At 40.3% G+C, this 25,280-nt stretch overlaps 2 protein-coding genes across 2 annotated transcripts in view; one reads left to right on the top strand and one right to left on the bottom strand.

The window, feature by feature from the left end:
• Window positions 1–13,902, top strand: part of phldb2a (pleckstrin homology-like domain, family B, member 2a) — a 42,887-nt gene extending 28,985 nt beyond the window's left edge. The window contains exons 10-20 of the mRNA XM_041800873.1: window positions 109–255; window positions 2,509–2,619; window positions 2,700–2,789; window positions 2,929–3,072; window positions 3,539–3,638; window positions 5,662–5,860; window positions 7,956–8,046; window positions 8,133–8,279; window positions 8,401–8,620; window positions 9,828–9,913; window positions 10,094–13,902. Of these exons, the coding sequence (XP_041656807.1) occupies window positions 109–255; window positions 2,509–2,619; window positions 2,700–2,789; window positions 2,929–3,072; window positions 3,539–3,638; window positions 5,662–5,860; window positions 7,956–8,046; window positions 8,133–8,279; window positions 8,401–8,620; window positions 9,828–9,913; window positions 10,094–10,234 (1,476 nt within the window). The 3' untranslated portion in view covers window positions 10,235–13,902. The remainder of the gene's footprint in view (window positions 1–108; window positions 256–2,508; window positions 2,620–2,699; window positions 2,790–2,928; window positions 3,073–3,538; window positions 3,639–5,661; window positions 5,861–7,955; window positions 8,047–8,132; window positions 8,280–8,400; window positions 8,621–9,827; window positions 9,914–10,093) is intronic.
• Window positions 13,903–15,741: 1,839 nt separating this feature from the next.
• Window positions 15,742–19,742, bottom strand: si:ch211-244c8.4 (APC membrane recruitment protein 2). The gene has a single exon (XM_041801857.1). The coding sequence runs from the start codon at window positions 19,632–19,634 to the stop codon at window positions 16,683–16,685; it is 2,952 nt and encodes a 983-aa protein (XP_041657791.1). The 5' UTR covers window positions 19,635–19,742; the 3' UTR covers window positions 15,742–16,682.
• Between the last annotated feature and the right edge of the window lie 5,538 nt (window positions 19,743–25,280).

The raw sequence follows: 25,280 nt of genomic DNA on the forward strand, positions 1-25,280 counted from the left end.
TTTTTGTTTTACCTAACTCCTTTTGCTAAAACTAAATCCAATTCTTCAAGTGACTCCCCATCTGTTCATGGACTTGAGCTCATTATTGAGTGTCCTTGTGCTTCTCAGGAGGCAGAGGAGCAGACAAAAAGTCTGGAGGATTTGGAGTTTCAGAAGCTGGAGCAAGAAATTAATCAGGGCGAGGAAAAAGAGAACGAGAGCCAAGAGCTGCTGCGAGAGATCTCCGAGTATCAGCGTCTCAGTGTAACACGCAAGGTACAGAGAGGGAGGTTTGTGTGGGTGTGCATGCAGCATGTTGTGCATGTTAAACACTGCTGTCAGTGCTGGCACAGCATCACTTTAAATGTGTCATAATCAGCCAAATACATTATAAGTTCCACTGTGGGTATTTTAGGGGAAAATAACTCATCAGTTTGACTCAGCATGTCATAAAAATCTGTTTTTTTTCAGTTAAGTCTTTTTCACACAATGCTGAAAATTTGTTGAAAATTTCAGGATGGGCGCCACCAGAAATCTTCCTTACTTACCTGTTCACTCAAGTACCTCCTTGTCAGCTGGGTGGTGGTGGTAGTGGGGGCACTCCACAGTTATCAAAACAGAGAAGTTTTCCACTGACTACATGACTGTTGTTTGTTTTCTCTATACTAGAAACCAAACTATATTTGCAACTCTGCTATTTTGAAGTGATATGTCAAGATTTTATTCACAGCCATCCTGATGTTTTACTTTGTCACTTTTCTCTGACAGAATATTCCTCAGTTGGTTTGTGTTTGCATGAAGTACTGGGTGTTGTTTGACACTTCAACTACAAGTTTTTTTTTTTCCATCCAGTTCACAGATATAGGCTCTGTTGTCTTGGTCATTACTGCTGTACTTGTGGTGTCTCCACTTTCATTTGTTTCTTTGGTTCTCTCTGCCATAGTAAAGCTAATGATGCGTAGCCTAAAGCCCCAAACACAACAACGATGTCTACCACACGAGGGCGCGCCATGCTGTGGCACTTAACTCCACCGCTCTATTCCCAGCATGACCTGCTGGAGTGTTTTCTGAGAGAACTGCTGTTTTGTCCGTCTAAGCTGCTGTAGTAGCAGCTGTTTTAGGACACAGGAAAATTAATTTCGTGGCATCTTTTGTTTGAGATGTAGAATAAGTGGGAAGTCTTGGCAGCTGGTGAAATAACACAACTCCTATTGTTTTTTTCACTTACCCAGAGAGGTGGAGCGGCAAGCCCCTCGCAGGCTTTCCTCTCTGGTATCAAGCACCTGGCCATGTAGTGGCTGGAGAGGAGTTTGAACATCAATTCGCTGCTGTCAGTGTGTGCTAGGGATTGCAATTGAGGCGTGTCACATGACGCGCTTCAATGGTTTGGTGCCAAGTGTATTGTTGGATAAAGAAGCTAGGCTGCTGAAGCTAAAGCACTACAGCTGGTGCCACATTGTTTTGTTCCCCTGCAGATTGTGCAGAAAATAATGGTCGCCACCTTACTGTGAGTGAAAACAAAAATACACCATGTTGGGGAGCCTTTAGGATTAATTAACTGACTTTAAACTGCGGGTAACTGTGACACTGGATAACCACCTCAGTTCTAGTGCACAATGAATTTCAGTGTCAGTCACACTTATTGCTCACTCATTCCTTTCATGTGATGTACTGTACAATTCATCAAGCCTGTTGACGCAAATTTAGCTCCGTTGATAGAGCAGGCGCCCATCATCGCTCTGGTCTCTCCATATTTCCTATCTTTCTTCAGCTGTCCTATAAATAAAGGCAAAAAAAACCAGCAAAAACCTTTTAAAGAAATTTTACTCAGGGGCTTGCAGGAAAACATCCAAGTGGAGTTGGGGTGAAACAAAAACTTGCTGTTTGCAATTGCACAGTCCATCCTAAAAATTTTGAAATTTTCAGTTTTGTGCATGAGTGAAAATGTCAAAGGATGTTAGAAAAAGTAGATCTGAAGCATTAGCATGGACTTCAGGTTTTTTTTAACCATATTTAGCTGATCTAAAACAAAATAATTATATAAAATGAAACTTTTATAGCAGATATTTACAACTTTTATTTGTGCTTATAATTGACTTTCTATAGATTTTTTCAGTTACCACATTTTTGGTTTATTGTCATTAATCCTACTACAGGTTGTGCATGAAAATAAAGCTGCAAAATTGTGTGATTTGCAGCACAAAGCATGAACTAATCACAAGAAACAACAATTCCACCAATGGTAAGCATGAGTTATTTGCACAGTAATACAGAAAAACATCTTTAGTTAGTTTATTTCAATTTAAGCATGGTCACAGAGAAGGAGAACCAGGCTAAAGAGGTTGATTTAGAAAGATGTAGTCACAGGCAAAATAAATCCCCAAATGAGAATTCGCTTTAGTTCACTCTGCTTCTGCTTCATAATAAACACCTCTGCAACATCTGCTAATACAACACCATGTGCTTTATTTAAAACTGTAGGATTGTATACATTAATATCACGCTGATTTTTTTTTTTTTTTGTCACAGGAAAGACTCATAACGCTAAAGAAACAGTCGTCACAAATCACCTTACAGGCTCAGCAAGAGAGAGAAAATTTCCAAAGAGAGAAAAACAATTTGCTCATTATGCTTCAGAAGGTAAGGCAGATCCTTCTGCATGCTCATGTTGTAAATATTTAATTTTTATTTACTCCAACATCCTGTCCTAATGTCCGCAGGAGAGAGAGAAACTGGCGTCTTTGGAGGGAAAATATGCAGAGTTGTCTGAGGGCCAGAGTTTCGCTAACAACCCTGCAGCCATTACAGAGGTCAGAATGACAGTTAGAATAATATTTAGATTTTCACAACTGATCTCCTACAAATAAGGAGGAATAACTGAAAAAGAAATCCTGCCATTTTTATCTTTTCTATCTTAATAATTTCCACTGATTTCTCCAATCTCTGCAGCACTTACACTCTCTGAAGGAAAGAAGAAGAAGCAGCGGCAGCAAAGAAAACTCTTCCCACCCGAGTGACGGGCTGTCTCATAAGAGGAGCCAGCAGGTCCTCAACTCTTACGGCAGATCCCTTGGACGCACGCTTCCTCCAAAGGTCATTACATTTTAATCAAAGCAGCCATTAAAGATTGGTAACAAGCATCAAACTTGGTTGAGAAAGGGTATCCAATCAGTTTTTAAGTCTCATACATATTGATGAAACGCAATAGTTTTTCTGTATTAGTGCAGAGTAGCCCCACAGCAACATTTAACCCAGATTTTAAAGCCTAGGAATGTTTAAAAAATTGAGAAAACATGACCAATTTGGCAAAGTTTTCCCATTTCAAAACAGCATTTCTCTCTGTGATTTCTGGAGCACAGTAGAGGGGATTTCACCACCCTCATTACGTCTATTTAGAACTTTCTTTCCCCAGAGACTGATCCACCCAGACAGGAATGCTCAGTCTCAGTCTGGCCTGCTCAGCTAACTCAGTATTCAGCCCATGAGAGAAGTTTTCGAGCTGTGTTGAAACTGTAGATCCTGATCTTGAACATTTTGTGTGCTTGTGTTTCCTCCTCAGGCCCACCTGCCTCTTTCCCAGAGCTCCAGCTGTGGCAGTGTCATCCCACCAGGATTCAGCTTCTCCCCGCGGGAAATGAACGTCCGCCACCGGCCCAAGAGTGAGTCAGAGTGGCAGACTGTCGACTCATGTCTGCATCAAATCTCTAGAAGACTGTGTGTGAGCATCTTTAACCTCAGGCTTTATTGAAGTGTAAAGTATGAAAATGCTGAAGTGAGGAAATCATCCGAGGTAGAGAACAGAGACACTTCAGGTCCAAGGCTGACACAATGCTGAATGTTTGCCTTATCAGAAGTAGTGTGGAAATTTGGATTGAAATCTGTGATTCCCAGATTCATTTATATGACTCCTGTCACTCATATACACATGAAAATTTCTTGAAGATTTCATGACAGTCTGTCCCTGATACAGTATTTCTCTTTTCACACATCCCTCAGAGCAGGATGTTTTTCACTGCTGCAGGGGAGTGTTAGGTGTGGGTCAAAGCAAACAAGGCTTCACTGTGAAGATCACAAAACGCTGTGTATTCATGTTCAGAAATTACTGATACCCAGCCACAACAGCCTGGCACCTCCTCCTCATGCTGGTCACCAGCCGGGTCACACACTGCTGTAGAATGGCATCCCATTCTTTAACCAGCATTTGTCACAAGTTAGCCGGTGTGGTTGTGTTGGTCACTCTGGCACAGACGGCATACCCAAGCTGATCCCTCAATGGAGTTGAGGTCAGGACTACTGGCAGGCCATTCCATCCCCCACTCCAAAATTCTGGAGGAAGTCTCTGATAAACCCCGCTCTGTGGGGCAAGTGTTCTTCTATCACAGAATCATTATGAAGTAAAAGGTGTAATGAAGGTGGGTTTTATTATGGTGCTGTAGCAGAATAACATTCTGAAAAGGCTATCAACAAATATTATAACATATCTAACATGACAGAACAGGACAGATTTAGCATTCATGTCAGTGCTATTGAAAATCGTACATTTTCACAGCATCAGCAAAAACATTGGATAAGTATTTACATGTTACATGTAAGTACATACTGACAAGCAAAAAGATTCTAAGGCAGTGTCATTGCGTGCAGTAAGATCTCACACATCTTGTTCCAGCTGCATGATTTATATGTCATTATCTCTGTTGCTGTGCTGTTTGTTTGTTTACAGTTGCCTTTCTTCCTGAATCTCCCTTTGTTTCCCTTACTCAGTTGAGGAATACAGCTGTGCAACATGAGTCTGATTCTGCTTGTGGTTTTACTGTTGAAAGGAGTCTTTTTTGTGCTACTGTAACCATGCAACAGTAAATGATGCTAAGTGCTGAGGTCATGGTACAATATTGTTGGTTCTTTGTAAACACTTTTTCAAAGAGTACCGTCAGAGTCAGCTGTTTTTTTAATAGTGTCTTCCTGAGTTGACATTTGTTATGAGTTGGCAATTCACAAATAAAGATTTGTTGATTGATTCCTTCCCCTAGTATTTCCTGCTGTGTTTACACATTGGCTTACCATGACATCTTCTGGAAATGTTTATTGGTGGCTGATAGAAAAAGTCCAGATAATATCTTAAATTGGCCCTTCCTGTTTAAATGAAATGTATTTTTTGCTGGCACATAAAGCAACGTTAAGTAAAGCCAGCTTTTTTGTATGTGCATATACTGTGCTGATAAAGCTGATTTATAATATCAAATTCAGCCTTTCATAAAAGTTTTTTCAATTTAAACTTTCTCACGGGAAAATGCAAAGAAAAACTGCAGCACACAAAACATTTGCTGTGTGATAGGTTGTGGAAAATTCAGAAATTCAGCTATTTGTTCACCGATGCAGCTCACACTAAAAAAAATGAATAAATTGCACACATGAAATCGGTCTTACAGAAAAATAACATAAACACAGAGTATTTTCATAGGTAATGGCAGTATTCGATTGACACTGTTGCATGTAAATGGGAGAATTTAAGTTCAGTCTGGTTACAGGAAACAAATTTTATAAAATTATAATTTCAAGACTCCTGCCCGCTCAGCCAACAAGATAAAAAACCTCATCTCTCTTGTTGTAATTTGGCTCTGTGATATGAGATCATGCATGCTGAGGGTGTTTCCAGTTTATCACTGTCATCTTCTCCTTTGTTAGCAGGCAACAGTCACGCACACATGAATGAGGAAAGACAGAGGAGGAGCGATTTTTGCAGAGGGATGGTCTCTGAGCCTAACATGTTCCTGGAGTCCTTCACATATCCGGACAACAGCCAGGCCTCTGACACAGTCAGCGTGGACAGCTCTGACAGCTTGGAGACCAGCTTCTCAGCCTGCTCCCCAGACAACATTTCCAGGTCAGAGAGGAAACACTATACATACAGATCAAACATTATTTTGAAATATCTACATAGATGGGCCAAATAAAAGTCTGTCAAAGATGGAAGAGTTGTACTTTAGAGAAGACGTTGATGACTTCAGTTGTCTTTTAAAAAGGGAACAATCTACAGGTTAATCAAAGATAGGAAATGTTTTCTGTGTGTTTAAAGCTCTTTATGGGAGTTTATAGCTTGTTATCTAACAGACTAAAATTAATATTGTTGCCTCTATGTGACCACCAAAAACATACAAGACCAACATTGATAAGAATACTAATTCCTAAGTAATTTCTGGATCCCCGAGAACACCGCCACGGGGTAGGTGTCAAAGTAACGGCACACAGCCATAACAGTCTTTGTCTATATTTTCCTTAGCAACGACTTAGTGAGTAAAAGATCTACTGTTATAGAAAACATCAGTCTGTCATGTGCAAGACAACAGTGCTAAAGCTGGAGAAATACTTGCTGTTTAAGTGTGCATTCATGTGCGGCTGCGTCACGAGTGGTTACTTGACTCTGCACAAGGCATATTACCGGAGGGTACCACTAGAGGGCACATGAGAGAGTTCAGGCTGTATACAACTATCTGATTTGCTGGATGCACACTTGAGGAGGTTACTACGATGTTGATGCTGAGATCAGAACTAACATTCTAACCATCAGTAGCCAGTAATCACATCAGCTCAGATCTGACGTATGACTAGTAAACACAGCTTTTTCAGCACTGCCAACACTCTGTTTCATCAATATAATTTGGATTTCTTGACAAAAAACTCTTTTGTGTCAAAGTGAAAACTAATTTCTACAAAGTAATCCCAATTAGATAAAAATATGTAAAATAAGTTAGTGTATTAATATGGACCCCTTTTGAAGGGTCTGGCTTAATTCAACAGAGGTCTAGCCAACTGATGCTAGTTGTCTCAGTGAAATGGGCATCACCTGAGTGTTGTTAATGCGTCTCAAGAGACTGTAGTGTAAAGACACCTGTGTCTGGAAACTCCAGTCACTGGTTAATCAGTATTTCTGGCTACCATTTAACCATGAAGACAAAAGAACACTCAAAGCAACTCAGAGAAAAGGTTATTTATATGTCAGGAGATGATATGAAAAAATGTCATTGCACTGAACATCCCTGGTGTTCAGTTAAAATCATCAGCAAAAATCGAAGGAATATGGCACATGTGTAAATCTGCTTGGATCAGGCTGTCCTCACAAATTGAGTGACTGTGTAAAAAGTAGACTAATGAGAGAGGCCACCAAGACCCCTATGACTATTCTGAAGGAGTTACAAGAGATGGGAGAGACTCTGAATACAACAACTGTTGGCCAGGTTCTTCACCAGTCAAAGCTTTTTTGGAGAGTGGCAAAGAGAAAGCCACTGTTAAAGAAAACTCATTTAACCTAAAGTTCGCCAAAAGGCATGTGGGAGACTCCATGGTCAAGTGGAAGAAAGTTCTTTGGTCTGATGAAACCCAAACGGTGCCTTTGGCCATCAGACAAGACGCTATCTTTGGCTGACACCAAACCCTGCACATTACCACAAACACATCACCCCCACTGTGAAACACGGTGGTGGCAGCATCATGCTGTGGGCATGCTTCTCAGCATACAGCCTTAGAAGGCTTTCTAAGTTAGAGGTTAAAATAAATGTGCCAAAATAAAGGTAAATCCTGAAGGAAAATCTTATTCAGTCTGCAGAAGAACTATGGCTTGGTGGAAGATTTATTTTCCAGCAAGACAGTGGCCTCAAGCATACGGTGATAGCTACAAAGAGATGGTTTGAAGACAACAAAGTGAATGTTCTGGAGTGGTTGAGTCAAACCTCTCTGTTTTTGTTACCCTCATTTATGTCATGAAAAGCAATGAAGCAGTGACATGTTGAGCCGAACTGGCAGAGAAATCTGTTTGGAGTGCGATATTTTTTATTCAAATATTGATACATGACACCAGTGATTCTATAATTGTACACCACAAGCTGAGATGATTATATACTATATTGGTCTCACCCCATGTTGTTAAATTCTTTTGAATTTAAACAAAAGCATAAAAACATACTGTCTCCATTTTCCTCCAGTGCCAGTATGTCTAATATGATGAAGATTGAGGAGATGGAGCGTCTTCTACGAGAGGCCCAGGCAGAGAAACAGAGACTCCTCGAGCATCGAGTAATACATCAACCATATTGTAATGTGTTTTTATGGATATGTGTGATTTACGGTGGATTTTATTAGCTATCATGTGGCATATGTAGGAGCGTGAAATGGAGATACGTAGGCAGGCTCTGGAGGAGGAACGAAGAAGAAGAGAGGAGCTTGAGAAACGTCTGCAGGAGGAGACAAGCAGGAGGCAGAGGCTGGTTGAGAGAGAGGTTAAGCTCAGGGAGAAACAAAGGTCTCAGGTATTTAAAACAGATAAAACCTGGTTTCTATTCTACGTTTTACTTCATTTAAACATATCTTCAAATAAACAAGAATGCAAAGTTAACATCTGTTTTATACTTTTTTTTTTTTTTTCCTCAGTCCCGGCTGTTGACTCGCTACCTCCCTGTAAGGAAGGACGACTTTGATCTTCACGGCCACATCGAGGCAGCGGGACACAACCCAGATGCCTGCTTCCATCTGGCCATCACTGATAAAACCTGTCGAGGATTCTTGGTCAAAATGGGCGGCAAGATTAAGACGTGGAAGAAACGCTGGTTTGTCTTCGACCATAATCGCAGAACGCTTACCTACTACGCAGGTGAGTCACTTTTCCCTCAGTGCCCTTTATTAAAATGTCAGATTTAGACTACATTACACACTGTATATATGATTTTTGCTCAATAATTTTTTTTTTGTTGTCTTTTTGTTTACACAACAGCAGTGTTTTGGATACCTGAAAACTTAAACAGGTTCCAGAGTGCATACTTTTGAAAGCAGCATTATTATCATAATGGTGGAAACTGACAACATGCAGTTTTGTCTCAAAAACAGAGATTTTAGGGAATTTATGGTTCTCGTCTTTACCCATGGGTGAGATGGTGGATCATATCAACAGTGACAGACTTGCAAGCTCTGTTCATGCTGCTCAAAAGCATTACATCAATCAATCAAACTTTATTTATAAAGCACTTTTCATACAAGGCAGTGTAGCACAAAGTGATTTATAAACTAATAAATAGATAAAAAGAAACATGACCTTACCCCACCCTGCCCCAAACTTTGCACACTTACTAGTCTTTGCTGTTTTGAGATCCTGCCGACAATGCCACTTTTCTAGATCAAAAACACAGCAGCTGGCAGTAAGCAGTGAAAAAAAAAATAGAACAATATTAGTGTGTAATAATGTGGACTTAGTAAAAATGTTTAATTATTCCTTATGTAGTTAAAGAAAAGGACTGTTTAAAGAGTTACTAAATGTTAAAGAAAAACACTCATATTAAGCACTATAAAAATGCTTACATACTTTATATGCACCAAATATCACATTGAATATCCAACAGTTCAGCACTAAAATTGAAGTCTTGTTTTAGTCTTGTTGAAAAAAACTGAACTTAAATTTTGAGTTATTTTCGCCTAAGATCTATTTTTAGCTAGTCTTAGCCTTGTCTTTCTACTAGGTAAAAATGTACTGGACTAACAGTTTAGTCATAGTTTAAGTCCACAAAATTAACACCTTGTGGATACTGAGTACATTGTTTCATTACCAAGTCACACTGCCATCTACCACACATTGTTTCTGCCACATTATTTCTCCCACTTTCACAGATCCGTAAGCATGGTCAGGGTTATCAAAATGTTGTCATCTTAGTATGTTTTTGTAAAACAAAAATGGAAAACTATTATTCCATACTCAGAGGCTTAATTCCATGTAAACATGGCTTAAGTTTCCATAACTTTGCTACTTCTTTAAACATACTGGTCAAAGATCAGTGAGTGCATAACCAGTTCTGTTTTCTCCTCTGCAGACAAGCATGAGACCAAGATGAAAGGAGTCATTTACTTCCAAGCCATAGAGGAGGTTTACTATGACCATTTGAAGAATGCACATAAAGTAAGTCATTTTATGATTACAGGAGTATTTTTCTTCCTCAGATTTCATTTTCTGTGAATATTGTTGACATTTTTCTCTGTTCTCCATTTTTTTCTCCCTTTGCACACATGCATCACCTCACCCTTTCCACTTTCATTTTACTTTATTCACTCTTTTCTCAAAATCACCTCGGCACCCAAGAGCCCCAACCCCTCGCTGACCTTCAGTGTAAAGACCCATGATCGTGTGTACTACATGGTGGCACCATCACCTGAGGCCATGCGTATCTGGATGGATGTCATGGTAACGGGTGCAGAAGGACACATGCATTTCATGGTGTAGCTAAACCCTGCAGATCAGCGTGCCTTTGGTGAAAGTTGTGTTGAGCTGAGACGGATGATCATCAGGTCAACAAATGAACTTTTGTTTACACTTGAGGTATCTGTAGCCTACATCTCATGCTCAGAATCACACTTTAATGTAATCATGTATAACAGGACAAAAAAGGTGATATATATGTTTCATAATAAGCTATTTAGTAAGTTTTGTATTTGTACTTTAAGTGACTGAAGCATTCCTAAAACTTCATACCAGTTTCTAAATTTTTCAGCTTCTTACCTTCGTTTAAAACGTCCCACCCTGCAGTATGTTTAGGCTTTTTTGTATTTAAATCTTGATCAGGGAAGGCTCTAAATGATCACTCTTGATGTCTGCTGCACTTCTGAATTGCAGTACACACTAATGCTGCTTCTTTCTTTCTTTTTTTTTTTTTTTAAGATAAAAAAAGATGGGCTTTTTAGTGCCTTTATTGGACAGAGGAGGACAGTGGATAGAGTTGGAAATGGGATGAGAATGGGGAGAGACATGCCGCAAAGGACCACAGGCCGGGTTTGAACCCCAGCCGCCCATACATGGGTAGCGCATTAGACCACTAGGCCATCTGCACAACCATGCTGCTTCTTTCTAACAGATACCACCAGCCTTTTATACACAGTAGCTTACTGGAGGTGTCAAGCTCAGACTTAAACGTCTGCATCCTTTTCCTCTATAATGATTGGGCCAATTGTCGTTTTATCTGTGACAGATTAAAATTCTTTTTACTTTTTATGCCGAGCTCTATCATACATGGACTCATGACGTTGGTAACAACTAAGGGGTGGGAATAGTAGAGTAACTCACGTTACAACCCCGTGATCATGGCATAGGATAAGGGCACAGCCTGCAGTAATGTGTAAATTGCAAGACAATTATTTGTCACAATGTGGAATTAACTTAGGAAAGAAAAATTGCTAAATCACCACCATTAGAAGTCATGAAGTGGTAACTATTCTGTGCTTATTGTTATTTTTTAAAACAATCATATTGTATGGAGTTATTATTGTGGCTTAATTCAACAGCGGCTTTAAAGTTTTGAGACCATGACATAATCATTTTTTAGGCTCAGATGTAAAAAAACAAAAAAAGACTACCTTTCCTTTAAAATCTGCTCTTGTGCTTTAAAACCACCTCATTTTCCTTAAATGCAAGACTGTGAGGTCTTAATGTTTTATATTTATATTAAAAGAAGGTTATAGTCTACATAGACTTGTGGAAATAAAATATTGAAGTTAAAACAACTCAAGTTAAACTTAGCTATGGCTGAACAGCTGCAGCCATAATGTGTTCATTGACACATCAGTGCTTATAAATCAGAAAATAAAAAGTAAGAAGTTTTATAAGTATCCTGAATGGGCATTTATAGCTACTGTATTTTTCTTAAAACCTTAATGTATGCTGTTGTACATTTTAGCTTTAACTGCAGAATAAAACTTACAAATAAGTACTTCCAGATTGTCATATTACTAATTTTAGGCCACTTAAGTAAAGAAAATAAGACCTCTGTAGTTTTTTTCATTGTCAAATCTCAGTATGCACCGAGAAAGCCTAATTTGCAGTGAGGAAGACATTTTCTTTTCTCTGTAGTTTTATTTTTGCCTTTCTGTTGGCACAGAACCAGTGAAGAACTGTTGTTAATGTAACAGGTTAGAAAATGAAGATGCAGTAGAGTCTTAACATTCATAAAGAGGGTCTTGAAAAACGTCTTAAAAAGTATTACATTTAATGACAGATTTTCTGTCTATACCCTGGATAGACTGTGTATCTGTCCCTCATTACTATCACAAACTTATATTGAAGTAGCGGAAAACCTCTTTGTTTCATGAAAGGCTTTCAGTGCTGTTCTTTGCTCTGTTTTTCATAGAGAAATATAGTCCAGTTCTGATGAAACTACTGCTATTCTATAGCTATATCCAAACTAATCACTACACCGGAGGCAGCCATTGTTGTCAGCTTCCAGTACAACTAAACCCGCCTTTAATTACTGCCTTGTTCTTCTCAAATACTGCTGATTGGCTGGAACAGTTTTCAGACTTGGCACAAATGTTGTAGATTGGAACTTTGCTAAATGGATTTGCCTGATGACATAGATGGAGTCTGGCCTGTCCATCTGCTTTGCATGGTTAGGTTTAGAAGCGAGCAGAAGTCATCTCAACCTAAGGAGACAGATTTGAGCATGATATTTAGGCAAGCAACTAAATATTGGAGAGCAGGTACACATATTGAGCACAAGATCTAAGCATAAGGGTTTTAAAATATATATATATGTATATTATTTTTCCGAGCATAAAATCAATAAGTCCTGCTCTCAAAACAAACTGTGTACTTAAATAAAGCTCCAATAATAACTCCATACATAGGAAGGTACATTATGATTTACTAATATAAAATGCTTCTAAAGGTGAAGTACAGGATTAATGTCAGTTTTATCTCTTACCTTCTTTTCAAAGTTGTCCGACATCCCACTGTCAGCCTTTTTTGGGCCAATTAACTTCTGTTAAATTGACAGGGAAATGTGTTTTTAAGTGCCATTTTTTCAATTAATTATTCATAAATGCAGCAGTATGATTATTGTATCACACAAGACGATGTATTGCTGTATTGATATTGCAGCCCATCTCTAGTCTAAATATTGCATATCTTTTTGTTAATTTTTATTACAATTATGGATACATTGTCACTTTTATTAAAATATAATTTGTTAGTATGATTTTACATGTTTTAAAGTATGTTTATCGCTGCTTCCTGACTGTCAGCACAAGCTGGTCTTGTCACCTGAATGTCCACCATCCTTCTGCCAAACACATCTAATACTCCCCTCAGGAGAGATGATCTTTAGGCACTTTTATGTTCTATGGTTATGAATCTTATGCAGTCTTTGGCAAATAATCTACTCCTAATAGAAGAAGATGTTGCCTGAATCCAAATGGTACTGTGTGTCATTTGTAGCTCTGTGCAGCTGGCTCCCTCTGGCTGCTGTTGAGGCTGCAGGCCTATTTTGATGAGGCCATGTTGTTCAGCAGTGATGCTGAATTTACTGCGTCACCCACGTTCCACGTTGGACTTTTAGTTCACTGTTTTCACCAGCAGAGGTCCTCAGTGCTGAGCTTTTGCTCTGAAAATGATGTAATGCTCTGGCTGCTCTGGCCTTAATGAAATAGAGCGGCAGCAGTGATCCAGATTTCCTGGTATGTGCATTATAAGCACATTTATGTCAATCTTAAGATTAAGATCTGCTTTCGAAACAAAGCAGAAATGATCATGTAAGGATATAGAACTTAACATGTTTTTTTAAATACATTTTTAAATACATATTATAAATCTACATATGTGTTAACATTCACTATAAGCAACTAACTAATGGCATTAATAAAAGATTGTCTACACACCAGCAGGAGGTTTACAGACTGCAGATAAGCCTGCAGCACTGTCAGTGTTAGGCATGAGTTGGTGCCTGTGCTGGATGATTCTCAGTGAAAGGATTCCTTCCACAGACTTTATAGGACACAATCCTTGAAACCAAACAAACAACCAAATCTTTATATATTTTAATGAGTTTCATATTTTATATATTGTGAATGAAGAATAATTTGATTATGCAACAGGTTTTATAACTGTCATTTGTACTGTTTCAATATGAATAAGAATAAATAATTTTGATTATGAGTCAGATTTGTGAAATGGTATGATCACTTTGCAGAAATCCTGTCAAATGGTGTACGAAATCTTGATTCAAAGGGAGTTTTTAAGTTGGAGCAGATGAAAAGAGCTTACAGATGCTCACGTCAGTGAATAATGTGTTTTTATGGATATTAAGCATTTGTTTTTCACTGTTATGTAATGGATCACTCCTGGGAATGGAGGGCTGCACAAAACCCCTGCAGTGCAGCCAGATGTTTTCATTAAAATATTTAAAGAGAGCACTAAAATCTCTCTCATAATGACCATTCTCTAAAATCACAGAGAAGTATTCTTAATGTTTTTAACAGCTGAAAACTTGAATTTAAATGGTTATTTCATATTAATTGGTCTTAATGGCATGTATGCTGTGATTGTTCTGTCATTATGGCACTCATGTTTCAAACTCCTCCTCTCACATCTTCTCATTGGTTGACCTAGTGGGGTTGGCATGGAAACACAGAATGAAGCATGCTAAATTAGGTGCTAAAGGGGCTCGTCGTCTCTCCAGAGGTAGAGGCAGACACAAACACATACAGACCATAGAAAGCAAGAGTGGCCTCAATGCATTATGGTTGCTGCACTTTTTGGAGCACATTTAGGGCAAGGGGGCTGGCCTTAAAGACACATAAACAACCTCTAAACTGAGGCTGCTGTCACTGTCACTGATCAGTATGAAACCTGCATTATTGGGAAATTCATGTGGAAGGAAGTTGACAAACAGCAGCATTCATTTAAAAATGTCTGTTCTCTCTTTAAACCTGCAGAAATAACACTCACTGAAGCCCACAGTCAGGAATGCTAAGTTTATCACAGCATGTCTTTTGTGAGAGATGTCTAAAAAATGTCAGGTCTTATTAATCCCACATGGCAGGTGTTCTCATGCAGCAGACGTGTTTCAGAGCCTCAGGAGGGAACTGTCCTTTTCTCTGGGAGAAGTAAAGTTTCTATCAGCACCTGATGCGGTAGATCCTCGTGTTTTTCCGAGGCGAAAAACACTTTGCTTCTCTCCGCTTGTGGCCTCTGGCTCTTCAAAGTTAACAAAGCTCTTTTTGTATCACCTCTGCAAAGGCTTTTATCCAAATAACCCTATGTCCTTTTACTTTTTATTTCTCACACCAGCCTCCTTTTAACATCGCCCCATGACTCAGATCAGCCTCCAATCCTTAATCTGTGGTTTTACTCTAACCAATTCTTGCTATTTTGGTTCTTTTCATCCTTTTCCTACATTTTCTGCCTTTGCGTAACACTGCAGACAGTTTCAGAGCTGTCTCTCTAGCCTTTCCTGCTAATTCTTTGCAAGTATGTCAAACTGCTGCTAAACATCCTAATCAAATGATCCGTGATTATTCAGCAGATCCATTGGGTGCATTTCACACTAAGAATAGCAATGACACACATTCCCAGCTCTTTTCCTGATAATATGGCATGCATGTTAAGCGTTTCCCCTTGTAGCTGATTGGCTGCTCTCTGCTGACATTCATGTGCTCACTATTCAGGTCACTGAGCTTGGAGAGTGGGTGATGTTGGAATAATGCTCCTGTGAGGACACTACTGTCCAAGCACAGCTTGTAGTAAGATGGTGTCAGTGGAAATATAAAATATTTGTCCTTTCTTTTCATTTTTGTCCTTCTCCCTGTTTGAGTTATATAATTTCTTTCCACAAAAGATTAACTAAAGATGTAGTCCTGCTTAATCCTTTTTTATATCTACTCACTTTCCTTATCTGGCTGCCTCAATGTAGGAAAGGATGTAAATCACAACTTAAAGAGGCCTCGTCTTGCTAAGCACTCATATGTTTTATTGATTAAATAGGAAACAGAACAACATAGATGAGACTATTCACAGAGATATTGATCTCATCTTGAGTATAAGTAGGATAAGGATGTGCCAGTATTCGAGCTGGAGATCTCAAGCGTTCATATTGCCATTCACAATGGCTTCTGTCCTTTTCACAGGAAGGAGTTCCTCCCTTAAAATCAGTCTGTCAACTAGTTCACAGTGAGATCTGATCATGTTACATATGAGCAGGCAGACAAACAGGCGCGGTACAGTTCGACATCTTGTGCAAAAAATAATGGCACATTTTTTTTCTGCTACATACATCCAGAGATAGTCATGGAATGTAAAATTTGGTTGTTTTGCATTGAATTCGTAGAGCTCCTGTGGTTCTTCTGACATAAATAAAATGTAAAGGGACTTTGTTGTTATCAAAGAGACTTCCAGGAAAGAAAGACAAAAAAGATCAGACGCTTCCTACAAAAAGTGGGAGTAACAAAAGTCAAAAGTACCGTAGAAAAAGACTGGACAAATTTTTGAGTCTGTAGGAAAAGCACCCTTTTAAAGGCACTCGCCCATGTCGTTTGTGAGACTGTGTTCCCAGAAGACCTTTTAGCTTTGCTTATCCTGTTTTTTTTGTTTTGTTTTGTTTTTTTTGTTTTTTTTTTTGACTTTACCAATACTGCTTCTGCTTTGTGTTCAGGTGCAACCCTGAAACCTTTCCTGAGTGCATGTCCCGTTTACTCAGCACCACAGAGCCAGACTTGCCGCTCCGGCTCCCTGTGGAGATGTTTTGTGCTTGAGAGCTGCCAGGATCCTTAACTCTGTTACTGCTGCTTATTGTGTAGTGAAGAGATGACAGAGAAACAAGCCGTGAAGTATGGGATAAAAATATGAGTTTAAGAAGGGTGGCTGTGGGGAAAAAAAGTTGCAGTCCAAGCCATAACCTGTATCCATTTCATTTTCTTATCGGGGTGCTGCCGCCTGCAGCTGCAGGTTTGTTACCAACCCTGCGGACGGGAACCTTAGACACTGGTATCTTGGTGCGTGGTGTCTCTTTAGCTTGAGGGATTTGTGAAGCGCCGTGCTTTACAGGGATCTTCGAGTCACGTGGTAAACTGGTGAGCGCTTTCTGCTGTTGGCTCTCCTCCTGGCTGGGTTTTGAGGTGGGCACGCTAGCCTCAGCATCTCTGACTTTATCTCGACCTCCTGCATCATGTGAGTTGAAATTTGGCCTCTCTTCTTCAAACACAGGAGTCGGCGGGTCTCTTGTCACCTCATCTTCTGCATGTTGACTGTCCCGGACAGGTATCTTACCAGGCCTCCCTCCTCCGACCACGGGTATCTTGCTAAGTCCGGATGCCTTAGCTTGAGGCATCTTCTTCTCTCTATGGATTCCCTGGAGGCTCGCTCGTGACTCATGTTGCTGCTCCTCTGTTTTGTCTGGCACAATATGAGATCTCCGGGCGTCTGTGCTGCTTGGACTCGACAGTTTCCCATCCACTGAAGCCTCCTCGCTTCCTCTCGTCTTGGCAGAGGCCTCACTCTGCCGGGGTGAAGGGGGAGAAGAAAGAGAAGAAGAGACAGGGCATGGAGCAGGGGTGGGGGCAGAGGGAACTTTAGATTGAGAAAGTTGAATCTGAGCAGAAGCTGGAGCGTCTTTGGATACTGAAACTGGGGCATGAAAAGGGGCAGGAGGACTGGGGGCAGGAGCAGGAGTGTCTTTAGATAAAGAAACTGGGAGACGAGCTGTGACAGGAGGGTCTTTGACTACAGAAACTGGGAAACAGGGAGGAGAAGGATCTTTAGATACTGGGATTTCATCTTGTGCAGGAGCTTTGGGTTGAGAAACTGGTATTTGAGCAGTAGAATAAGGGTCTTTAGATTGAGAAGATTGCATCGGACCGGGAGTAGGGGAATCTTTAAGTCCAGTAATAGAGCTAGTGGTAGGAGGACCTTTAGATTGAATGACTGGTATTTGGCCTGGAGCTGGAGGTGTTGGGGAGGGCATGGAAACACTAGAAATGGGAGCAGAAGCTGAAACCTGCGTTGAAGGAGGGGGTGCCTTGTCGAAAGAGGATGGTGCAGGTGGAGGTTTATAGGCAGGAGGGAGTTTATCAGAAGGGAGAGTTGGGAAAGGTGGAGGGCAGGGTTGGGTTTTGGTTGTGGAAGTAAAAGTAGAGGAAAAATCTGGAACAGTTGCAAGGGAAGGAGTTGTCTTGTTTAGGTCCAGTGGGCTTGATATGAGTTGGGGCTTGGATAGGGCAGCAGATACTGAACTTGAGGTCGCAGTTGATGTAGTAACAGTTGTCATCTTGGAGGTAACACCAGGTGAAGAAGGGGCAGGTTTAGCGGAAATAGTAAACGCCAGTGATTCGGTGACTGGGGGTTTAGATTCTGCCAAAACTGAGCTAGGGATTGGTTTGAAGGAAGTTGAAGTTTGCAAGCTAGAACTACCAGTTGAATCCAATTTGGGAGGTGGAGATTGGGTAAAAGAAACAGGGGTTGGGGGGCTATGGGTCACTTGAGGTTTTACTGGGGCAGGAGCTGCTACAGGGCTAGGTTTACTTACTGGAGGTGGAATCTCTGATGCCAGTTTGCTAATTGTAGAAGTAAGGGTTGAACTAACTGAGGGAGCCTTGGCTACAGTAGCTGGGGTGATTGAAGGAGCTGTGGCTGTAGCAGAGGATTTAGCTGTCATTGAAGGGGAAGACATTTTTGGACCAGAGAAGCTTGTTAGCGTTATAGGGGTGGTGGAGACTGAAGCAGAGTCTGAGCTCAGTTTGACCGAGGGAGTCGTCAAAGTGGAAGATTTGGTCAGTGTCGTGATGATGGTGCTCGGCTTGGCAATGGGAGAGGAAGTTGTGGACGTCTTTGTCAGAGGAGTGAAGGATTGGGTCGAGGCTACAGGAGAAGAGGGTTTGGCTTTGTCGGCAGTGCGAACAGAGGTAGAAGTCAGCGGAGAGGAGATGGAAGGTTTGGAGAAGGTAGATGTGGATGAAGGCGGGACTTCGGTCACCACAGCACTGATGGCACTGCTGGCTTTTCCCCACTCTGCCTCCACATCGGCCATGATATCACCCCCCGAGATGGACTCAAATGTCAGGAGAGAGGAGATGTCAGCCAGCAAGGAGCTCAGGCTGTTATCACCGGGTATCAAGGGGGGTTCAGAGTCAGGTAAAGGCGGCACATGCTCATTAGTACTACTCACATTGCCTGTTGTCCCTTGGGGAATTATGGTGTCTGACGGACTCGTGGCTGTACTTTCTTGTGATGTTAGACTCTTGATGGGCTCAGTTACTGGGCTGTCCAGAGAGCGTGGTGATTTCGGGGTGAGGGTGAGGTCCTCTTTGATGATCTCCACACTGTTTGCGCGGGACGACATAAGAAGTGGGCTCGGAGGGGCTTCCTCCTTGTCATCTTTATCCTTTGATCGGAACTTCACAGTACCAAAGAGACCCTTTAACCCTCGACGCTGCCGACCAGAAGGCTGGGACACTGTGTGTGCTCGACGGTCCCCCATTCCTCTCCGGCCGCCCCTCAGTAGGGACAGGAAGCTGAGGGACTTGGCCGAGCTGGCTGAAGAAATGGAGGTGCGAGCAGGGGCGGCAGCCAGAACGCCATCTTCCCCGAGCGGCTCCTCCTCTGCCTGCTCCCTCTCCCCTTGACTCACCTCATTTCCCTTTTCCTTTTCTGAATCCTGCTCAGAATCTGGTGTAGCAGTCTCTGATAATCCCTCTAGGCTTTTGCCCGTTTTTACAGGTGACTTGTTGTTCCCATCCCCTTTGTTACGGATAGAAAAGATGTTACCTGGCTTGCGTTTGCCAAACAGCTTGAATCCTTTCCTGATTTTTCCACTCGACTGGGTCTCACAAGGCGGGGGGTCCGTGTTCTCCGTTTGTACATCCATCTTCTCTCTCTGTTCCCCTTGCTCTCTGTCCTCCTATCTTTCTTTAGTAATTATTCCCCAGCTGGTGTGAGAATTGATATCCAGACGTTATCTTTATCTCGGTCTGAAGCGTCGCTCTACCTCTGATTCTCTCAGTGTGTTTCTTTATCGTCTGCCTGTATCCCTCCCTCTCTCTATCTCCCCCATCCAGCTCTTTCTCCTCTATTTCTCCCTTCAAAGCCCCTCCCCTTTGCCTCGTTTTTTTTTTTTTGTCTGGCTGCTCTCCATGGTTGCCATAGCAACAGAGGAGCTAAGCAGCTTTCGTCAGCAGTGCAGAGCCAGGGGCGTTCATCAACCCACCCTGAACGCAGCTTTCTCTCTCTCTCCCTGTCTGATGACTCTGTTTACATAAACAGCATCGACAAATACGCCATTAATAGGGCCAAATTCTAAGTTCTGCGTGATCCGGCTTTATATAAAAAAAATCTTATTGACATTAAAGCTGTTTTATTTTATATGCAGCTTGATAATCTAAAAGACCAGATTTTATTTTGCTATAGATAAACTATTCTTCATTGTAAATGTGCCACAGCTACTGTCATTCATTCCCAAGTGTAATTAAATTAATTCAGCTCCAGTTTAATGAACTTCTGATAGTTAGCAGCTATCAACAGTTTAAAATATCACTGTCAAGTTTTCGTATTGACCTAAACAGCTGTTAACTATTTTCTCTTTCTACTTCTCCACTTTGCTGTTTCTTCAAAAGCATTTTTCTACACCTCTTAGAGATCATAATAGAAAAAGTATCGTGTGAAATGTGAATCTTAATAATATCACCATGAAAATCAGATTGAAGTGATAAAGGGCTTGACCTTTTGAACGTCTCCTCAGAGTTAACAGTCCTGAAGACAATTGAGCCATTCAGAATGATTGTATAACCATAAACATATGAATGCATCTCATTTAAAGGGCAAGGACACAGAAGCAGAGTCATTTGTAGATATGAGGGCTGACAATGTAAGTATCTCACATTTTTGTCTGGTTTTATTAATATTTTGTTTTTCATTTAGTCCTGTCAGTTGATAAGAGATACTAATTAATGCTAATTACAGGCTCTGATTAATTAATTCCAGATGATCACAATAATAATGTTATAAGTTAGGATTTTTCATTCTACTATAGTGTCATACATGCAATCCTATGCCCAGCCCACCTGAACTTACATGACACAAAGAATTTAAGCTGTCCAGGATCAGAGGGAACAGTAGGTTTGTTCACTGTCAAGAATAAAAGAGGAGAATACTAACTAGACTTTTTAAATTTAATTTTTCTTCATCTATTTTATCAATATAATACAGAAATTTCCTTCTTTCCCAGCCATATAAGCATTTGTACCCATTATACAGGGCATGGCTGTTAAATGATGAGACTGTGCTTTTGAGAACAAAACCATGTGGATGTGGTTCACAGTCACACTGAGTGTTGTATATTTAAACGTTGGGTATTCACACACAGCTGCTGTAACTTTCCAATAAGTGACGTCTCTAGTTCACTGCTAGCTACTGATTGAAGTGCACGTATTTTGCACGTGTCAGAACATTATTAGCTTAAAATCTGAGCAACACAATAACTTGAAATTGTTGGTGAAATTGAACAAAACAGCAGACGTATGAGGTGTATGGGGAACACTGCATGTCATAGTCACATGTTTGAATGGCAGTAAAGATTTAGTGAAGGCAGAGAGGATGTCCAAGACCATGGACGGCCCCAAAAAACAATCACAGTGCTTGATCACCCTCCCTATTCACCGTGTTAATTTTCCTTTTCCTAAGATCAAATCTGTGCTCAAATGAACATGTTTCGAGTGTCAGAAGGTGGAAAAGAACGACAGAGGTTCTGAGTATGAAGAAGACCTACTGTGCTGCTTTGATCCGTGGCAGACCTGAATGCAGTGGTGTGTTAATGCAGAGGGAGAGGACACTAAAGGAGGAGGGTAGTCTTGTATAAGAAATGATAACATCTCAGTCCCTACTTTTAAAAGAAAAATTTTTTAAACGAATCAATTCAACCAAATTCTAAGAGTAATATAAATGTAAGACATTCATATTATTTTATATCAATACTTTCAATCCTTAAAAAAAATAGACCCGTCAAAAATTATATTGAAAAATGTAATTGCAATTAGTACCAGAATTTTGCAGTTAATCCTGATTAATCACCATTTTTGGTCTTATTTTGCAATATTTTGCACTTTAAAATGTTTTTGTATCATTTTGGAAGGGTAAGTGAGTAACTTCCTGTTCAGACATAGACATAGCAGGTCTATGTCTATGTCCTGCTAGTCAATAAAAATAACATTTAGCCAGGGGTAGTATAAAACAAAAATGTATGAAAAAAGATACCCACACTGAGGTATATGCATATGAGGGGCAAAAAAAAGAATAACAAAAATAAATCAAATTAATTGTATTTCCACTGAAAATAACTACTTCAGAAACTAGAAAAACCTGTTACAAGGTGTGATCTCAGCTTTAAGGCAAAATAACAAGGTATTTTCAATGTGTGTAAAAAATTTCATTTTGGAGTCTTAGGTTTGTGATTTGTTCCATCTGATATCCCAGACTTCCATACCAGTATATCGTATGTGTCTGAGTCTGATTTCATCCATCTTTTGGTTATGCACTTCAGGGCTGCTGTAAACATGTTTAACAAGTATTTTTGGCCCTCCCATTCAGACCTTAGGTGTTATCCCATCTGTGCCACTGTGGGTTCCTGGGGGACGTCCTGAAGAATTTCTTTCAGTGCTTTAAAAACCTCCCTCAGATCATTCACAGCTCAGGACATGACCAGAATATGTGAGTGTGATTAGCATCATGCATTCCACAATTCCTCCTCACAACTCTGTCTCACCATTTAGAAACTCATTGGATCCACAAACAAAAATATAACATAGAGTTTACCATTTATTTTCTTAACATCCTTCCCCCTTTGCTTTTCTAGACAAAATCAACAAGCCTAAATGTGTCGAATTTAACAGCCATCCTAGTTTTGCTCAACGGGCCACTGCACTGTTCAGGAGTTTGTCAGGCCATTTCATGGAGCAATAACTTTCAAATCATATTTTATACAGTGCTAACGTCTTGCTTTCCACTTCAGACAGATTGCACAACTCACAAAGTCTGTTTTGTCATGGAATGTTTTTGAATCAACCAAGCTCAATGGCTGGAGGAAAAATACCAGATCTTAACTTGTATGCAACCAAGGATCTTTGACTTCTAGATGAACATTATGTAACATGTTATTCAGGCATAAAACTCTGTCTCCATGTCTATTACAGCACAAGTTTTATTTGTAGAAATACAAAATTAGCTTTTCACAGCATATGGACGGGCCAGATTCCACGTCTATCATCAGGCAGATCCATCTTGCATAGTTTTGAGCTGAAACAATTATATCAGGTCTGAGAACAGACCAGAATCAGCATTACTTGAGGAGCTAGCTGTAGCTACAGGCAGGGTTTAGTTGTTCTGGAAAGCCTGGTAAACATTGTGTGACTTTGGGCTGTCCCAGACGAAAGATGTAAATCCAGCAATCCAAACATACTACACTATATGGACAAAAGTATTCGGCCACTTTTGTTAATGATTAATTTCAGGTGTTTCAATCAGACCTGTTGCCACAAGCATATAAAATCAAGCACCTATGCAGTCTCCATTTTGCAAACATTTAAGATACAAAATGGTCCTGAAGAGCTCAGTGATTTTAAGAGTGGCACTGTGATGGATGCCACCGTTGCCACCGGTTCATGAAATTTCATCCCTACTTGATATTTCACAGCCAACTGTAGGTGATATTATTTAAAAGTGGAAGCGTTCAGGAACAACAGCAATTCGGCCATGCAGCAGATAACTACGTAAAATCACAGTCAATGAATGCTAAAGTTCAAAGTCACCAACGTGCTGCTGATTCACTCATGTAAGCCCAAAAACTGTGCAGTGGGAGTTTCATACAAACCTCACATCAGATCGCATAAAGTGGCACTCTGACACCAGACTGTAGAGCAGTGTAAACATGTTCTGTGGAGTGACCAATCCCACCTCTCTGTTTGGCAGTCAGATGAATGAGTCTGGGTTTGACGGAGGCCGGGAGAACATTACCTGCCAGACTTCACTGTGCCGACTGTGAAGTTTCAGAGGAGGAGGGATGATGGTATGGGCTGTTTTTCAGGGTTTGGGCTAGATCCCTTAACTCCAGTGAAGGGAAATCTGCTTCAGCATACCAAGACATTTTGGACAATGCTATGCTTCCAACTTTGTGGCAACAGTTTGGGGAAGGCTCTTTTCTATTCCAACAAAGTAAATGAAGCAGCAACTATAAAGACATGGTTTGATGAATTCAGTGTGGAGGAACTTGACAGAGCCCTAACCTCAACCCCACTGAGCCCCTTTAGGATGACCTGTAACGGAGATTGCAAACCAGGCATTGTTGTCTCACATCAGTGCCTGACCTCATAAATGCTCTACAGAATAAGTGGGCACAAATTCCTACAGAAACACTCTAAGATCTTGTGGAAAGCCTTCAAAGTAGAGTGGAGGCTGTTATAGCTGCGAAAGGAGGGCAGCTCTCCATTAAAGTACATGCATTTGAATGCAATGTTTTAAATAAATTCACTTTTTTAGCCTTTACAAACCCTTCATTTTTCAAGCATAACTTGCTCAGTTTTAACTTTAAAAGCATCACACCTTTAGCAGCTTTTTTAGTAGCTTGTTACATATTTTCCCTGTAAAACCCATACATATGTTTTGAATTACTCTGAGGTTTTTATTACCTTCACTTTAACATGAGTTAAGGATCCCAACTCAGAGCTTTATAACCCCTTTAATTAGTGAGTTTTTGGCGTGGAACGATTGCAACCTCTTGTGGCAGCTCAAGAAACAACAGGCGGCATGATTCCCTTCCAGACGACTGGAAATGTAAAACAAGTCTTAAAATAAAGCTGCTGTCTCATCTGCATGTATTCCCTGTCCCAAATAAGTCTGAGGAAGTGGGTCAGCAATCTTTAAGCAGATCTGGCTTTTTCCTTGCCGGACTGTGTTCAAACACTGGCTCACAGTTATCGAGGAGGACACAGCAATGTGTCAACATACTGCTGTGATGTTTCTCTTTGTGTTTCTACAGAGCATCAAAGATTAAAAAGGACAAATATGAAAACATATTAACTCTGAAATTGTATTGAAACAGGATTAGATATGTGCAGAAACAAAAGCCATCTTCACATGCTGATTGTAGGAATAGATTCTTTTAATTAAATGCATGGACGTGAAAATGTCATTAGTTTACAATTACTGAATACATGAACACTTATAAAACTGTCTGTATTTGCTTCCTACTTTCCAACAAAAAACATGAAATGTTTTAGGATTTATTTTAACATCAGTCTCTCACAACTAAAACACACACAGACACACACATTAACACAAATAAATAGGTGTCATTATTCCTTTTTCTCTAACGTAATGTAAAAATGCTGCATTTCCCAAATGGCCACCTCTGGTGTGGAAAATGAAGCCATTGCAGTAGTAAATTAAAAAAAAAAAACTGCAGTTCTCAAGTGTCTACTTGAGGCTGACTCAAAAAACCAAACTTCTCCATCACAGCCCACACTAA

This window comes from Cheilinus undulatus, linkage group 12 (assembly GCF_018320785.1).
Source record: "Cheilinus undulatus linkage group 12, ASM1832078v1, whole genome shotgun sequence".
Taxonomy (NCBI): Eukaryota; Metazoa; Chordata; class Actinopteri; order Labriformes; family Labridae; genus Cheilinus; species Cheilinus undulatus.

Excerpts from the sequence above, each read along its gene's own strand:
- si:ch211-244c8.4 (XM_041801857.1), bottom strand. The coding sequence starts at position 19,634 with ATGGATGTACAAACGGAGAACACGGACCCCCCGCCTTGTGAGACCCAG.